This window comes from Coregonus clupeaformis, chromosome 9 (genome assembly GCF_020615455.1).
Source record: "Coregonus clupeaformis isolate EN_2021a chromosome 9, ASM2061545v1, whole genome shotgun sequence".
Classification (NCBI taxonomy): Eukaryota; Metazoa; Chordata; class Actinopteri; order Salmoniformes; family Salmonidae; genus Coregonus; species Coregonus clupeaformis.
In genome coordinates, this window is record NC_059200.1 from 37,558,672 (window position 1) to 37,576,751 (window position 18,080).

The 18,080-nt window shown below is 40.5% G+C and overlaps 1 protein-coding gene across 1 annotated transcript in view; it reads left to right on the forward strand.

The window, feature by feature from the left end:
- The first annotated feature begins 645 nt into the window (after nucleotides 1-645).
- The window catches only part of LOC121537694 (transmembrane protein 132E-like), a 404,416-nt gene continuing 386,981 nt past the window's right edge, over nucleotides 646-18,080 (forward strand). The window contains exon 1 of the mRNA XM_045222612.1: nucleotides 646-1,974. Within this exon, the coding sequence (XP_045078547.1) occupies nucleotides 1,914-1,974 (61 nt within the window). The 5' untranslated portion in view covers nucleotides 646-1,913. The remainder of the gene's footprint in view (nucleotides 1,975-18,080) is intronic.

The window sequence follows — 18,080 nt, forward strand, 5'->3', positions numbered from 1 at the left end:
ATTGAAACCAGATAGCCTAACCTTTTCAGTAACTCTCTCTGCAACTGGAGTAAGGCTCATGTTTAAGTGAAGATGTTTAGCATATCAGAGCTCACTAGATAATACTGTATCAGATAAGAGACAGGGTTGAATCAGAAATTACAATATATTCTTATGAAATACAGTGTATTATCTAACATTAAATATCATGTTTGGACCCCAAGATGAGTAGCTGCAGCGGCTAATGGGGATCCTAATAAATACTAAACATTATGTTGGGAATTATTGCATTGGATCTGATCATAAAGTTGATCCCTAACAGTTATGAACCACCTAAATAGTCATGTCATTCAAAATAAATAGAATAATGGCCTCTTCGTATCATCATGCATCTTATGATCGTTTTGATAAATGTTTATTTATTGAAGTGAAGACTTTTACATGTTGCTCACCTGGAATTTCGGATTTAAAAGCAATTCCAGTCGTTATAGATCAACGAATTTATAGGCTACATGCAACATGTTATACGAATTGTACACACGCACACTGTCCACATCATTGGATAAAGTATGTATCGCACGCACGTCAGACAGGAGGGTACCACGTGATTAAGATTTGGTTGATTGACGCCGCGGTCAGCTTTTTGTCGAAACCTGTGAACGAGGGAGAAGGATCTTGGTAGCAACTGCCTTTGAGAAAGTAGCTTTATTAATGTTAAAACAAGCTTTATCGGACACAACGCATACGAGGAGAACGTATGAGCAATTTTCCTTTCTGTCCTTCATTAGACGAGCGGCAAAGAATGCGTAAATGGTCAACACAGGGCAGGCTATTGCGAGCAGTCCGTGAGTTTTGAACCACAGCGAGGAGAGGACTTGGACTACTGCCGCGGATTGAGTGAATATGGTCAACATTGTTGTGTCTCAGGACTTCTAGAATATAAAGGCGAGGAGGATTTAGGTAGCCTAACATCGAAATGTGGTAGTCATTATGTGGACTGCGGTTTTCAATCTGGGAACTAGATGAACTATCAAATCACCGCATGAAACGCATTCAGTGACTTGGGTTGGGAAACGCAGAATCTACCCAAGATTAGTCGAGTGTTGTTTTGGTATACATTATGTTAAGTGTGGAATAGCCTTTTTTGCTTACTGGAGGTTCCTCTCGCAAGTGCACTGGAAAACTTTAATAAAGGCAGGAGACAGCCGACAAAAGGCACGAGTTGTTGAACCCTAGCCCGTGTACCCTACCGCGCAGTAAAAACCGACGGATGGTCTCCATTCATTCAATTGGCTACATTGTTGCATCGGGGCTTGGTTAAATTTTCTGTTTAATTGTCCCCGTATCATGGAAAAATACACCAGCTGTCCAGTTTTAGGTTTCAGGACCGTTTGGAAAACACGTTTATCGATCTTAGACGGTGCAGTTTATAGCCTACCAATATCAAATACCTCCGCATTTAGCATAGCCAACTGAACGGCGAGGAATTCAACATCAAATAGTTATTTGTATTGCAATGTATTAGAGAACAATTGCGCATTTGTTTAATTCATTAACCCGTGGACTTGGCTACATATTTGGAACATGCATGGTGGAATACTTAATTGAGGGCGCAATTGGAAACGGATGCGTGGGAGTCTCGAGCCAATTTATCCTGATACCTGTAACTTTCTTCTCAGGCTTGGAGCCCCATCATAAAGAGGAGACTTTCGTTCATCGTGCCTTACATTTTGTTTTCATTAAGCCAGTCAGACAATTGTAGGATTTGACAGATTCAGCAGCCTAGGGTACAGCCCCACATCTTTGTAAACAATTCAAGCACACAATTCAACGTCAGACTCTTGAAGAACCTGCCGTAGGACTAACACCGGTCGGAAACTATATTTGAAGACTCCTGTATTCAAGACTGCTTACTGGATTTACAGAGATCTACGATGTCAATTTCACCATATCGCAGAGGAACTCTTCTGCTCTGCGTGGCGCTAATTTCTAATGGTAAGTGCCTAACCGAGTGACATGCAATATGCGTCAGAATGATAAGTAGCTGGGTTTCTCAACTCCATGATATGTAGGCCTACATCTCGGTGGAGTTCGGTTGCGACGACTGTGGGCGGCGCCTGTCTGATTGTTGTAGGTAGGCTATGTCAAGCGAGATGCGATTTCGAGATTGCAGAGTATAAAATACAGGTGCAGTGTCGTCTTAAAGAGTAACTGCTCCTAAGAACCAACTTCTCATTTAGAAAACAGTTTGTTGGATCGATATGAGTCAACATTTTTTATTATACTGTCAAAATTGATTACAGAGTGTAAATAGGATAATTTTGGTCATATAGTCAGTGTCATCCAAACAGAGTTTTGTAGGCTACCTGAGTATATCACTACATAAATCAGGGATGGGAAACAATAGTTATCGGGGCCTGATTGGTGTCTCACTTTTTTTTTCCAGCCCCAGCTAATACACCTGACTCCAATAATCAACTAATCATGATCTTCAGTTTAGAATGCAATTAGTTGTATCAGCTGTATTTGCTAGGGATGGGGGGAGAAAGTGACACCACTATGGTGCTCAAGGACTGGAGTTGCCCATCCCAGAAGTAAATGAAGGTTGGGTTTAATTTCATCCTGCCCACAGCTGGCAGCACACAAGTAATAATCAATTCTGAGCTGCATGGAACCTGATTGTAATGCCCGTGGTAAATGTGGGTTGACTTTGGATGTCCATATGGGGCTAGTTAGAGACCATTAGTGAATTACACAATGTACATGGGACAATGTTAAAATTCGAATAGCTCCAAATTTCAATGACTCAAACCAACTATAAATTGTGAAAGCATTTAATGAGAACTAAAAGGTGTGCAACATCAAAATATTACTAGCACCAGAGTCAAACCAGTATTGCCAAAGTCGCGCACCAACCAGCTGAAGCTAATTGGCAAAATAATTTGTCTAAGTCTTCCCACCAGCGAACACACGAGACACCCACATCAAACCACACCCAGAAACCAACTCCCATTTGAATTCAGTAATAGCCGCTAGCATTTCTTAATGAACCAAATCTAAAATGAGGCCAAATCAGGAAGTTCAGCTTCCCTTTAAATTTTGTTTTGTTATTCTGAACACACACAGAGTATATAGGAGCCAATAGATACAGGTAAGGATAGTTATTAATGCATGTGAGGTATACAACCAGTTGTATGCTTCATTTGCAATGAATGGTCCTGGGCAAGTGCACTTCAGAGGGTCCACAAACAGCATCTCTCCACAAGGTGGGAGCAGGGCTGTGTAGCTTGCCACACTTTAATAACAGGTTTTTGTGTCCTAGTTTTTTTTTAGGAGCTCTCAATTTCACTAGTGTCCTTATTTTCTGCACCGATATAATTAAAAAAAAATAATTTAAATACCGTATAAATGTTTCTGATGTGTTCTCCCATGCAGGTTTAGGATTCTCCCTTTTGCCCAATTTGCAGGAATGCACAAAGATGGATACACTACACACACTGAAATAAAGGCTTTTACTGGTCTGCAAAGTCACTATAGTTTGCAATCTATTCCCTACACGAGGGACCCCCAAAGCCAGTGGTCAGTATTGCCTCACATTGCTAAGGATGGCTGTCAAAAGCAATTTCACCAAGGGGTCACTCATATGATCTGGTTCCACAGAAGTGTGTTGCACATAACACGTCATGTTGGCGAGAGATGCCGCGTCGCTCTCCAGGGATATGATTGTACACAGGGCTAGCTCTACATTTTAAAACAAATCATTGGTAGCACTGGTGCTCCCAACCTAAAAAATGTAGGCGCACCACATTAAATTTAGGAGTGCCAGAAAATAAGATTTGTTAAATTGATTGAGATATAGCCTATATGAATAATAGTTACACTGAACAAAAATATAAATGCAACAATTTAAACGTTTTTATTTTTTTTACTGTTAGTTTATATAAGGAAATCAGTCAATTAAAATAAATAAATTAGGCCGTAATCTATGGATTTCACATGACTGGGAATACAGATATACATCTGTTGGTCACAGATGCCTTAAAAAAAAAAAGTAGGGGCGTGGAATTGATCAGGCTGTTGATTGTGGAATGTTTCATCAGCTGTCCGGGTGGCTGGTCTCAGACGATGTTGCAGGTGAAGAAGCCGGATGTGGAGGTCCTGGGCTGGCGTGGTTACACATGGTCTGCGGATTTGAGGCCGGTTGGACCTACTGCCAAATTCTCTAAAACAACATTGGTAGAGAAATGAACATTACATTCTCTGGTAACAGCTCTGGTGGACATTCCTGCAGTTAGCCAGCATGCCAATTGCACACTCACTCAACTGGAGACGTCTGTGTCATTGAGTTGTGACAACTGCACATTTTTGTGGCCTTTTATTGGCCCCAGCACAAGGTGCACCTGTGTCATGATCATGCTGTTTAATCAGCTTCTTGATATGCCACACCTGTCAGGTGGATGGATTATCTTGGCAAAGGAGAAATGCTCACTAACATGGATGTAAACAAATTAGTGCACCAAATTGGAGATAAATAAGCTTTTTGTGCATATGGAACATTTCTGGGATCTTTTATTTCAGCTCATGAAACATGGGACCAACACTTTACATGTTGCATTTATATTTTTGTTCAGTATATTTACCCACTTTGTTTCCCAGACTGTCTGGTGTGGTTTGTAAACAATTTGTATAAAAATGTCTCTGAAGAAAGGAACTTGATGGATTTCTTATTTTGCTACAGTAAATCCTTTGTCAGTAAAATATGATATTGTGGTGTGTAAGATCAGCACAAAAGATGTGGCATGTTTAAATTAAATTAGTTTATTCTTCATTTTCATGCTGCATCTGTGTAAGAACATACTTGTGACGCAGGCGATAGGTATTAAGTAAAACAGATAAATCAATTGGATTGGTGTATCACAGTATATTGATATTCTAATGCAGGCTTATGTAGGTAGGTGTGATTGAAAAGAATGATAGTACTACTAGTATGCATTTGAGAAATGTCCTCACAGCAAGTTTATTTTTATTTTATTTATTTTTTGCGCCAAAATATGTCAGTACACATCCAAAGAACACCAGTAAATGAGCCATGTTATGACAGATGCCAGTTTATTATGTCTCCCTAAATCCTCTGGACAGCGCACATCTGTCAGTGGTTGATAGTAATGTGAGGAGACATTAAAAGGAAGTCTCTCCTGAACATGCATGCACTGCCATCAGTTTGTTAAAATAATTATGGGCATCAACCGGAAGATCATGACAATGGATATTTGCTTAACACTGAATCTGAAATGTATAGTGCCGTCCTGGAACATATTATGGCCAACCTATGAAATGGTGTTAATGTCTGGCTCATCTTCAGCTGTTTTAACTGCCCCTCTTACTCCACAGTTCGCACACACACACACCCTTATCCAGTCACCCAAACTATGGTGTTGTCTACTAAGCCACAATGATGACTTGTGTTATTTGCTATTCAATTGATTGGTGTAGCATTATTAAATTGCACACTGCGTTTCTGTAATTTGCTGTAATGTATGCATTCACATGAAACATCCAATGTGTCAAAGAAATCTGCTTGCCGCTTTCACAGAAATGATCATACGATAAAGCCTTTAATGCTTAAAGACGGTTCTACCGTTTTCTGAATGCCGTCAAGCATGTCTAAGCCATTTTAAAAACAGCATCTCTGTTATCAAGCAGACGAGGAGACATTGGCTATCTCTGATCAGTTGGAGATGAATATGTAGCACGTACCATGTTGACTAGTCTTGTGGTATATCTGAGTTGTCCTTCCTCTGCGGATCGATTTTCTGAGACCGCTTTCACTGTCCGCTGCATAACATGCCTGAGGTGTTAGTGAAGTTATGATATGTGTTTGCTTGGCACACCTCCCACCACTAGCCCATTTACACAGAGCATACAGACACTGTGGATATGGGCTATAGCAACCATACTGCAGTCTCAGTCCAGGGGCCTCATTTTATAACCGTTGTGTACATTTTACACAAAATATCTGCTTGCGTTATTTAAAAAATATTGAGATTTAGAAACTTGGCGCACACCTTACGTGCACGTTTCCCATTATAAATCAGACCTGTCGTAAAACTGTGCGTGTGAACGAGCATTATAACTCCTGAATAACGCTCACCTTTTATGGTGACAATAACGCCCTTATTTGCTGTAGACTTAGGAAGTATTGGAATTAGGCCAAGGCATATCTAAAGGAAATATTAATGGCGAACTTGATCAAATGTCTTCACGACAATGTTTTTTAAATATTTCGTCCAATCGATTGGTCAACATTTAAAACGTATTTTTCAACTTATAGACACACGCTATGAGTTTTAATAAAATCTACTATATGCATTGAGCTTGTCTGATGCTTTAAATGCGCTATTTGATTAAATAAGACACATGACTCGGGAGCCAGAGGGGAAAAACCTGACCCGACCATCCTCCTGCTGGCTTTCGCAGATTCTGCCATTACTCTCCTGAAGTTGCCGGTAATAGGCTACACGAGAATTCGGCAACCTTCTCATGTGGAATGCCAATTTATCTTACCATGTCTACAGAGCTGCGTGCCAGTTATTGTTTTCATATGCACATCTTCATGGAACAGTTTAATTTATAATACCATCTTCGTATCTCAATCATTGTAATGTGGTTAATCAAACTTCTATCTAAATGAAAATGATACAAACCTAAAAAGTTACTTCTATTGATATTGCCAACTATGTAGATATATCCTATAAATCACATTGGCCACGCATGGCCTGTCTGCAACAAACTTGAAACATTGTCTCAACTATCGACTTGGGTCCAGCCTGAAGCTTGCACTAGCAAACTTGCAACATTGTATAAAATATTCTGGGCCCTCAGTTTCCTGTGACATGAATTTAGTATATGTCAATCTAAAAGCAACTTTCTAAACAATGTTTTGTTTCGTTTCTCGCTCGTTAGCTAGCTAACGTTACGTTAGCTGCCTAGCCAGTTCAAATAATGACCATATCATATATCTGACATCTTAACTTTTAGCTAATTTGTATTCATTATTACAGGACAAACTCACAACAAAATCATTATTTACACGTAAATGGAAAGCTAATTACAGAAAATAGCTTACTGTTGTGAGTGTGACTAAATAAAAGCAGGGCATTCTACTGGAGACATTTTAGAACTTTGACACTGTCTCATTGGCCTAACATACCTAAATTGGCTTTGGTGCAGGTCATGTTGTTCTTCACATTTAGTCTCTGGTAAACACACACTATCAAATAAAATCAAAATGTATTTGTCACATGCACAGGATACAGAAGGTGGAAACGGTACAGTGAAATGGTTACTTGCATAGTGGAGTCTTTTTTTGTTTAGACCTGGAGCTAGCTAGCTAAACAATGACCCATAATCCCAACTCATAATGTTACTACCCTGTATAAATCTACAGGTAGCTAAAGCTAACCAACTAGCTAGCTAGGTTCAATGTTAACTAGCTAGCTAACATTAGGCTATAACTAGCAATGCAAATGGCTCTGAGATACAAATTATATTACTACACAGATCATACATGCAACGTTAGCCAGCTAGCTAACAGTATGCTTGAACTTGCAATGAAAACCACTTTCTGACAAAATTAGAAACGTATTATATCTGAAAATTACCCGTATACATGGATGAGCGCTTCTCCCTCTCTGTCACGGATGCCATGGTTGCACTTAGTTTGAAGATGTAATCTGGAGACAGGTTTTATACAACAGCCTTCTGTGTTTTCGACTCCTTCCGCATTTGCAATCAAATGCCGGAATTTTCTCCATCTCCTTAGCTATCATACTCTGCTTCCACCGGGCATTCCACTGATTTCAAAACTTGGTCCTCCAGAAAGTGGAGAGCCTTAGCAACACTTTGGCAGTTCTTTATGATATCTTTCAAAAAAGTTGCTTTAGAAAGGATTACCTACACATACTAAGCAGCTCATGTTATAGACAAGCATGCTACATGGCAGACCAATCCAAACTCATCTCTCGGCATGTCCAGCCCATCCATTATCTCAGCCAATCATGGCTAGCGGGAAGGTTCGTAATTGTAAAGTTTTTATTCATATTTAGATGGCATACAAGTTTGTTTTTAAGGCGCATGAAAGTTCACATGTTCCAGAAGGCGTTTATGCCTCTCCTGTGAATTAGTGATGCTCGACATACACCTAGTTTCCTGAAACAAGTCACTTTTTTTCCCCCTTTTAATGCTGAGTGGTTATCGAAAGGGAGAGAGCTGGAACGCTTTTTCAAATACATTGAACTACTGTCATTCTCAATATATGTAAAAACTTGCTGTTTGAGGTGAAGAAAACAACATTACTTTGAGAAGCTCCACAGGTCGTTATTGGTGGTGCGTTAAGCCAATCAGAAATACTATTAGATCCCCAAATGGGCACATTTACATGCCTACATTTGCGCGCAGGCCAGGTAGCCTATAGGACTACTTCTATGCGTAATCAGGTGTGCGTCCTTAATCAACATTGACAGGAGCGCTCCAAACAAAAACAATGACTAAATTGACAACTTGTAAATAGAATGAAATAAACCAAAACTTGTTTCTCACAAGTATAGCACAGGTTGTGCGCTCTGCAAGCAATGTGTCCACTCCGACAATGAGAACCGTAAAAGACTGAAACAATAATATATTGAATGATTTAACCGAAATTACCATGACCAAACAAACATTGTAGATTAGGAATTATTGGTAAATGTACTACTCGTGATTATATGTAATGGGGAATTGATAGACACTAACAATCAAACGCAAACAATTCACACAATGAAGTTATGAAACAATGAATGTGCACAAATTGGCGGGAGAGACGTGCATTGTGCATCTTAACCACACTCCCCTTCCTCTTGGACTGTGCCCTCCCCGGGGCCTCCGCAATGGACTAGTCTCGGCCTCCGCAATTGATTAGATGGATGTGAATCAGTGTCTTGTGTGCCATTAAAAAAAAAAAATATATATATATATATACATACACACAGTGGGGAGAACAAGTATTTGATACACTGCCGATTTTGCAGCTTTTCCTACTTACAAAGCATGTAGAGGTCTGTAATTTTTATCATAGGTACACTTCAACTGTGAGAGACGGAATCTACAAAAATCCAGAAAATCACATTGTATGATTTTTAAGTAATTAATTTGCATTTTATTGCATGACATAAGTATTTGATACATCAGAAAAGCATAACTAAATATTTGGTACAGAAACCTTTTGTTTGCAATTACAGAGATCATACGTTTCCTGTAGGTCTTGACCAGGTTTGCACACACTGCAGCAGGGATTTTGGCCCACTCCTCCATACAGACCTTCTCCAGATCCTTCAGGTTTCGGGGCTGTCGCTGGGCAATACGGACTTTCAGCTCCCTCCAAAGATTTTCTATTGGGTTCAGGTCTGGAGACTGGCTAGGCCACTCCAGGACCTTGAGATGCTTCTTACGGAGCCACTCCTTAGTTGCCCTGGCTGTGTGTATCGGGTCGTTGTCATGCTGGAAGACCCAGCCACGACCCATCTTCAATGCTCTTACTAAGGGAAGGAGGTTGTTGGCCAAGATCTCGCGATACATGGCCCCCATCCATCCTCCCCTCAATGCAATAAAATGCAAATTAATTACTTAAAAATCATACAATGTGATTTTCTGGATTTTTGTTTTAGATTCCGTCTCTCACAGTTGGAGTGTACCTATGATAAAAATGACAGACCTCTACATGCTTTGTAAGTAGGAAAACCTGCAAAATCGGCAGTGTATCAAATACTCCCCACTGTATATACATACATGCATACAGTTGAAGTCGGAAGTTTACATACACCTTAGCCAAATACATTTAAACTCAGTTTTTCACAATTCCTGACATTTAATCCTAGTAAAAATTCCCTGTCTTAGGTCAGTTAGGATCGCCACTTTATTTTAAGAATGTGAAATGTCAGAATAATAGTAAAGATTCATTTCAGCTTTTATTTCTTTCATCTCATTCCCGGTGGGTCAGAAGTTTACATACACTCAATTAGTATTTGGTAGCATTGCCTTTTAAATTGTTAAACTTGTGTCAAATGTTTCGAGTAGCCTTCCACAACCTTTTCACAATAAGTAGGGTGAATTTAGGCCCATTCCTCCTGACAGAGCTGGTGTAACTGAGTCAGGTTTGTAGGCCTCCATGCACACACTTTTTCAGTTCTGCCCACAAATGTTCTATAGGATTGAGGTCAGGGCTTTGTGATGGCCACTCCAATACCTTGACTTTGTTGTCCTTAAGCCATTTTGCCACAACTTTGGAAGTATGCTTGGGGTCATTGTTCATTTGGAAGACCCATTTGCAACCAAGCTTTAACTTCCTGACTGATGTCATGAGATGTTGCTTCAATATATCCACATAATTTTCCTTCCTCATGATGCCATCTATTTTGTGAAGTGCACCAGTCCCTCCTGCAGCAAAGCACCCCCACAGCATGATGCTGCCACCCCCGTGCTTAACGGTTGGGATGGTGTTCTTAGGCTTGCAAGCAACCCCCTTTTTCCTCCAAACATAACGATGGTCATTATGGCCAAACAGTTCTATTTTTGTTTAATCCGATCAGAGGACATTTCTCCAAAAAGTACGATCATTGTCCCCATGTGCAGTTGCAAACCGTAGTCTGGCTTTTTTATGATGGTTTTGGAGCAGTGGCTTCTTCCTTGCTGAGCGGCCTTTCAGGTTATGTCGATATAGGACTCGTTTTACTGTGGATATAGATACTTTTGTACCCGTTTCCTCCAGCATCTTCACAAGGTCCTTTGCTGTTGTTCTGGGATTGATTTGCACTTTTCGCACCAAAGTACGTTCATCTCTAGGAGACAGAACGCGTCTCCTTCCTGAGCCGTATGACAGCTGCGTGGTCCCATGGTGTTTATACTTGCGTACTATTGTTTGTACAGATAAACGTGGTACCTTCAGGCGTTTGGAAATTGCTCCCAAGGATGAACCAGACTTGTGGAGGTCTACAATGTGTTTTCTGAGGTCTTGGCTGATTTTCTTTTGATTTTCCCATGATGTCAAGCAAAGAGGCACAGAGTTTGAAGGTAAGCCTTGAAATACATCCACAGGTACACCTCCAATTGACTCAAATGGTGTAAATTCAGAAGCTTCTAAAGCCATGACATCATTTTCTGGAATTTTCCAAGCTGTTTAAAGGCACAGTCAACTTAGTGTATATCAATTTCTGACCCACTGGAATTGTGATACAGTGAATTATAAGTCAAATAATCTGTCTCTAAACAATTGTTGGAAAAATGACTTGTCATGCACAAAGTAGTCCTAACCGACTTGCCAAAACTAGAGTTTGTTAAGAAGAAATGAGTGGAGTGGTTCAAAAATGAGTTTTAATGACTCCAACCTAAGTGTATGTAAACTTCTGACTTCAACTGTTCAGCCAGTCAGTCAGTCAGTATCATTCAAAACCTACTCATTTTTTTGTTGTTGCTGTTTTCTGCATTGTTGAATACTAGTGAAGACATAAACTATGAAATAAAACATGGAATCATGTAGTAACCAACAAAGTGTTAAACAAATCAAAATATACAGTGGGGAAAAAAAGTATTTAGTCAGCCACCAGTTGTGCAAGTTCTCCCACTTAAAAAGATGAGAGAGGCCTGTAATTTTCCTCAGAGGTACACGTCAACTATGACAGACAAAATGAGAAAAAAAAATCCAGAAAATCACATTGTAGGATTTCTTATGAATTTATTTGCAGATTATGGTGGAAAATAAGTATTTGGTCAATAACAAAAGTTTCTCAATACTTTGTTATATACCCTTTGTTGGCAATGACACAGGTCAAACGTTTTCTGTAAGTCTTCACAAGGTTTTCACACACTGTTGCTGGTATTTTGGCCCATTCCTCCATGCAGATCTCCTCTAGAGCAGTGATGTTTTGGGGCTGTCGCTGGGCAACACAGACTTTCAACTCCTCCAAATATTTTCTATGGGGTTGAGATCTGGAGACTGGCTAGGCCACTCCAGGACCTTGAAATGCTTCTTACGAAGCCACTCCTTCGTTGCCCGGGCGGTGTGTTTGGGATCATTGTCATGCTGAAAGACCCAGCCACGTTTCATCTTCAATGCCCTTGCTGATGGAAGGAGGTTTTCACTCAAAATCTCACGATACATGGCCCCATTCATTCTTTCATTTACACGGATCAGTCGTCCTGGTCCCTTTGCAGAAAAAACAGCCCCAAAGCATGATGTTTTCACCCCCATGCATCACAGTAGGTATGGATGCAACTCAGCATTCTTTATCCTCCAAACACGACAAGTTGAGTTTTTACCAAAAAGTTATATTTTGGTTTCATCTGACCATATGACATTCTCCCAATCCTCTTCTGGATCATCCAAATGCACTCTAGCAAACTTCAGATGGGCCTGGACATGTACTGGCTTAAGCAGGGGGGACACGTCTGCACTGCAGGATTTGAGTCCCTGGCGGCGTAGTGTGTTACTGATGGTAGGCTTTGTTACTTTGGTCCCAGCTCTCTGCAGGTCATTCACTAGGTCCCCCCGTGTGGTTCTGGGATTTTTGCTCACCGTTCTTGTGATCATTTTGACCCCACGGGGTGAGATCTTGCGTGGCGCCCCAGATCGAGGGAGATTATCAGTGGTCTTGTATGTCTTCCATTTCCTAATAATTGCTCCCACAGTTGATTTATTCAAACCAAGCTGCTTACCTATTGCAGATTCAGTCTTCCCAGACTGGTGCAGGTCTACAATTTTGTTTCTGGTGTCCTTTGACAGCTCTTTGGTCTTGGCCATAGTGGAGTTTGTAGTGTGACTGTTTGAGGTTGTGGACAGGTGTCTTTTTATACTGATAACAAGTTCAAACAGGTGCCATTAATACAGGTAACGAGTGGAGGACAGAGGAGCCTCTTAAAGAAGAAGTTACAGGTCTGTGAGAGCCAGAAATCTTGCTTGTTTGTAGGTGACCAAATACTTATTTTCCACCATCATTTGCAATTAAATTCATTAAAAATCCTACAATGTGATTTTCTGGATTTTTTTTCCTCAATTTGTCTGTCATAGTTGACGTGTACCTATGATGAAAATTACAGGCCTCTCTCATCTTTTTAAGTGGGAGAACTTGCACAATTGGTGGCTGACTAAATACTTTTTTTCCCCACTGTATTTGAGATTCTTCAAAGTAGCCACCTTTTGCCTTGACAGCTTTGAACACTCTTGGCATTCTCTCAACCAGCTTCACCTGGAATGCTTTTCCAACAGTCTTGAAGGAGTTCCCACATATGCTGAGCACTTGTTGGCTGCTTTCCCTTTACTCTGCGGTCCAACTCATCCCAAACCATCTCAATTGGGTTGAGGTCGGGTGATTGTGGAGTCCAGGTCATCTGATGCAGCACTCCCTCACACACACAACCAGTCAAAAGTATGGACACCTACTCATTCAAGGGTTTTTCTTCAAGTGCAGTCGCAAAAACCATCAAGCGCTATGATGAAACTGGTTCTCATGAGTACCACCAAAGGAATGGAAGACCCAAAGTTACCTTTGCTGCAAAGGATAAGTTCATTTAGAGTTACCAGCCTCAGAAATTGCAACCTAAGTAAATGCTTCAGAGTTGAAGTCAGACACATCTCATCATCAACTGTTCAGAGGGGACTGTGTGAATTAGGCCTTCATGGTCTAATTGCTGCAAAGAAACCACTACTAAAGTACACCAATAAGAAGAATAGACCTGCTTGGGCCAAGAAACACGAGCAATGGACATTAGACCGGTGGAAACTTGTCCTTTTGGTCTGGAGTCCAAATTTGAGATTTTTTTTGTTCCAACCGCCGTGTCTTTATGAGACGCGGTGTGGGTGAACGGATTAACTCTGCATGTGTAGTTCCCACCATAAATCATGGAGGTTTTATGGTGTGGGGGTGCTTTGCTGTTGACACTGTCAATAGACGTAGCTGGTAAATTCACTCTGGCTATCTAGTCTGATTTCAGAGCACTCATCTGTGTGCCAGAGCGCAGAATAACTAACGAATTTACGACCGCTCAACACCTGTTGAATATGGCCGTGTCAGTAAACGTTGGCAAAAAAGCTTAAATTGTTAGGTCAGAACACTCTCATCAACCCTTAAAGATATGGGTGGGGCTAAAGCTTAAGAGGGTGTGAACGATGCTGAATGGGTGTAGACAAAGAAAGGCTCTCCAGTAGTAATACGAAAACCATCCAAAGGCCATTTTCTCGAAAGTGAGGTTACAAGTTTATCAACTTTCAAAGCAGAATTACTTTCCCATTTGTTCCTCAACTGTAGTGTATGATATACAATTTCTAGCTCTGAGTCTCTACTTTTATCCAATGTAAAAAACAGCATTGTCCACCATCGGCATACAGTGGCTTGCGAAAGTATTCATCCCCCTTTGCATTTTTCCTATTTTGTTGCCTTACAACCTGGAATTAAAATGGGTTTTTGGGGGGGTTTGTATCATTTGATTTACACAACATACCTACCACTTTGAAGATTCAAAATATTTTTTTGTGTGAAACAAACAAGAAATAAGACAAAAAAAACAGAACTTGAGCGTTCATAACTATTCACCCTCCCAAAGTCAATACTTTGTAGAACAACCTTTTGCAGCAATTATAGCTGCAATTGTCTTGGTATGTCTCTATAAGCTTGGCACATCTAGCCACTGGGATTTTTGCCCAATCTTCAAGGCAAAACTGCTCCAGCTCCTTCAGGTTGGATGGGTTCTGCTGGTGTACAGCAATCTTTAAGTCATACCACAGATTCTCAATTGGATTGAGGTCTGGGCTTTGACTAGGCCATTCCAATACATTTTAAATGTTTCCCCTTAAACCACTCCAGTGTTGCTTTAGCAGTATGCTTAGGGTCATTGTCCTGCTGGAAGGTGAACCTCCATCCCAGTCTCAAATCTCTGGAAGACTGACAGGTTTCCCTCAAGAATTTCCCTGTATTTAGCGCCATCCTTCAATTCTGACCAGTTTCCCAGTCCCTGTCGATGAAAAACATCCCCACAGCATGATGCTGCCACCAACATGCTTCACTGTGGGGATGGTGTTCTTGATGATGAGGGGTGTTTGGTTTGCGCCAGACATAGCGTTTTCCTTGATGGCCAAAAAGCTAAATTTTAGTCTCATCTGACCAGAGTACTTTCTTCCATATGTTTGGAGTGTCTCCCACATGGCTTTTGGTGAACACCAAACGTGTTTGCTTATTTTTTTCTTAAAGCAATGGCTTTTTTCTGGCCACTCTTCCGTAAAGCCCAGCTCTGTGGAGTGTACGGCTTAAAGTGGTCCTATGGACAGATACTCCAATCTCCGCTGTGGAGCTTTGCAGCTCCTTCAGGGTTATCTTTGGTCTCTTTGTTGCCTCTCTGATGAATGACCTCCTTGCCTGGTCTGTGAGTTTTGGTGGGCGGCCCTCTCTTGGCAGGTTTGTTGTGGTGCCATATTCTTTCAATTTTTTTTAATGTATTTAATGGTGTTCTGTGGGATGTTCAAAGTTTCAGATATTTATTTATAACATAACCCTGATCTGTGCTTCTCCACAACTTTGTCCCTGACCTGTTTGGAGAGCTCCTTGGTCTTCATGGTGCCGCTTGCTTGGTGGTGCCCCTTGCTTAGTGGTGTTGCAGACTCTGGGGCCTTTCAGAACATGTGTATATATACTGAGATCATGTGACAGATCATGTGACACTTAGATTGCACACAGGTGGACTTTATTTAACTAATTATGTGACTTCCGAAGGTAATTGATTGCACCAGATCTTATTTAGGGGCTTCATAGCAAAGGGGGTGAATACAAATGCACGCCCCACTTTTCTGTTATTTATTTTTTAGAATTTGTTGAAACAAGTTATTTTTTTCATTTCACTTCACCAATTTGGACTATTTTGTGTATGTCCATTTACATGAAATCCAAATAAAAATCCATTTAAATTACAGGTTGTAGTGCAACAAAATAGGAAAAATGCCAAGGTGGATGAATACTTTTGCATGGCACTGCATACCATTTTCTAGCTCTGAGTCTACTTTTATCCAATGTAAAAAACACAATTTCAAATGTTGCTGCATAAGACAGATTTGAGCTGGTCAGTCACATTTAATTAAATGTGGTACACTACAAAGTACTCCATAATTGGTAGAATGTATTTAGTTCACTGTAGATGTTATAGTTGTACATGTTTGTGTACATGCTGTCATTTCATTAATCTTTAGGTGTTATCCTCTTCTTTTCCCACTGAATTGAGTTACAGTTCTTGTACTGCCTAATGATGGACTCATCACATATACAGTAAGTCACACACCAGGCATAATGCTTTGGGGACAATTCCCGAAAGTTGATCTGCACTTCCATATAGTTTATTATCAACTTAAATGCTGCCAATGTGCTTTACTGAATTTAAGTTTTGCATGATTTAAAGGATTGCGGTGTATGAGACTGAACTTATGAGGTGAGCATTTTAAATGACATGAAAAGGCAAGATTTGCAGATGTACTGTGGTTCAAGTTTGCACTCTGAAAAGTACCAGTTACTGCCTTTTTACTTTCCCAAAGGTTATAGACACTTTCTTAGTGGAGTAAGAGTGGGTCTAAACTTTTGTTTGCAGTAGTTTGATCAGCCTCAGTGTGTACTCTTTACACCTCATAGTTTATATGTGCATATTCTGATATGATCCATGTCTGCGGTCAGCCTTTTCAGACAGCATAGATGTGCATGTTGTCAAAGCAAAGCACTGATTACAGGGGATACTGTCCCTTAGGTAAAGCTGGGTGACATTGTTGTCACATAATCACTAACCTGAATCACAACAATACATTCATTAAGTGTTAAGTTTTGAACTTGCTTTGAACTCTTGTATTGATGTCTTGTAATCAGTGAAACTTCTTTCAATGAGTGTTTCATTGGTAGGTGTCTTCATGGCTTTGTCACAATTGCGTAACAGTTTCTGTGCCTTTCTGAGAAGTTAGTCTGCCAGAAATGGGGAAAACTGCTGTAGACTGAGAACAGTATAGATTAGAGGATACATTTGAGACCCTGAGTTTGGGTCCTTCGAATATCCTGTTGTAGCATGTGTTCAGTTCAATCCACAGCAACTAAAATTACACTTCTAAACAAATTAATCCAATTAGTTTCTGCTTTCTTTGTATCTGACCATCTGTGTGCAAACTTGGATACAAATATGGCAGGTGGGCTGAGGACTGCCAAGAATCGGGTTCGTAAGTCTTTTTGTGCCCGTCTTAAAGTTGTTTTAAATTTGGTTGATTGCAATAAAATGTATCCACTCCAGTATCCTTAACTAACTCCAGGATTAGAGTTTTGAGGCGCCGGGAGAGGCTCGTGGCACTGTAAATTTAAGTAGCTGCATGGCAGCGTGAGCAAGAGATGCTCTTCTTGGCAATAGGAAACCCACCAAGTCTCAGAGGCTGCAATAACTGCTCCTGGAAAAGCCAAACAGAAAGACCCCTTTGAAAAAGGGCACCAAACTGGGCTGGCATTCTCCTTAGCTTCATGCTATCTTTCTAAAGGTGTCTCTTAGATATTAAAGCTACCTATCCCCACCCCCACAGTTGTCTTAAGAGTTGATTTTGTAGAGATTATGTTCCCACATTGCTCTATGTAGGCCTATAGTCAGGTTAACGAATGTATTCCATCTTGCCTCTTTTGTTCTCTCTTGTTCCTCAAGCAAGGAGGGAGGCCGATGACAACACGGATTCCCATCAGACCAACTCCTTGAATGCCCTACTCCTTGAAGTTTGTCAAAAAAAAAACTATTGTTGCCTACTTTTTGCCTTTATTGTGTGTACTCTACTGTATTTATACTTGATATCGCTTTTCAACAGTAAAAGTTCAAAAATCGCTGGAGGATGTCTAATATCTTTTTCAGTGTACCATATTGATGGCACTTGAAAAAGCAGTCAGATCTGGAATGGGTGTCTAGGGAACTGACTTTGCCTAAAAAAAGAGGGTGGCATCATTTGAGAGATGCAATTTAAACGTCCTCTCCCTAGGAAGCATGTGTTCAGCTTGAAATGTGGGGTTGAAGCAATAGTCATG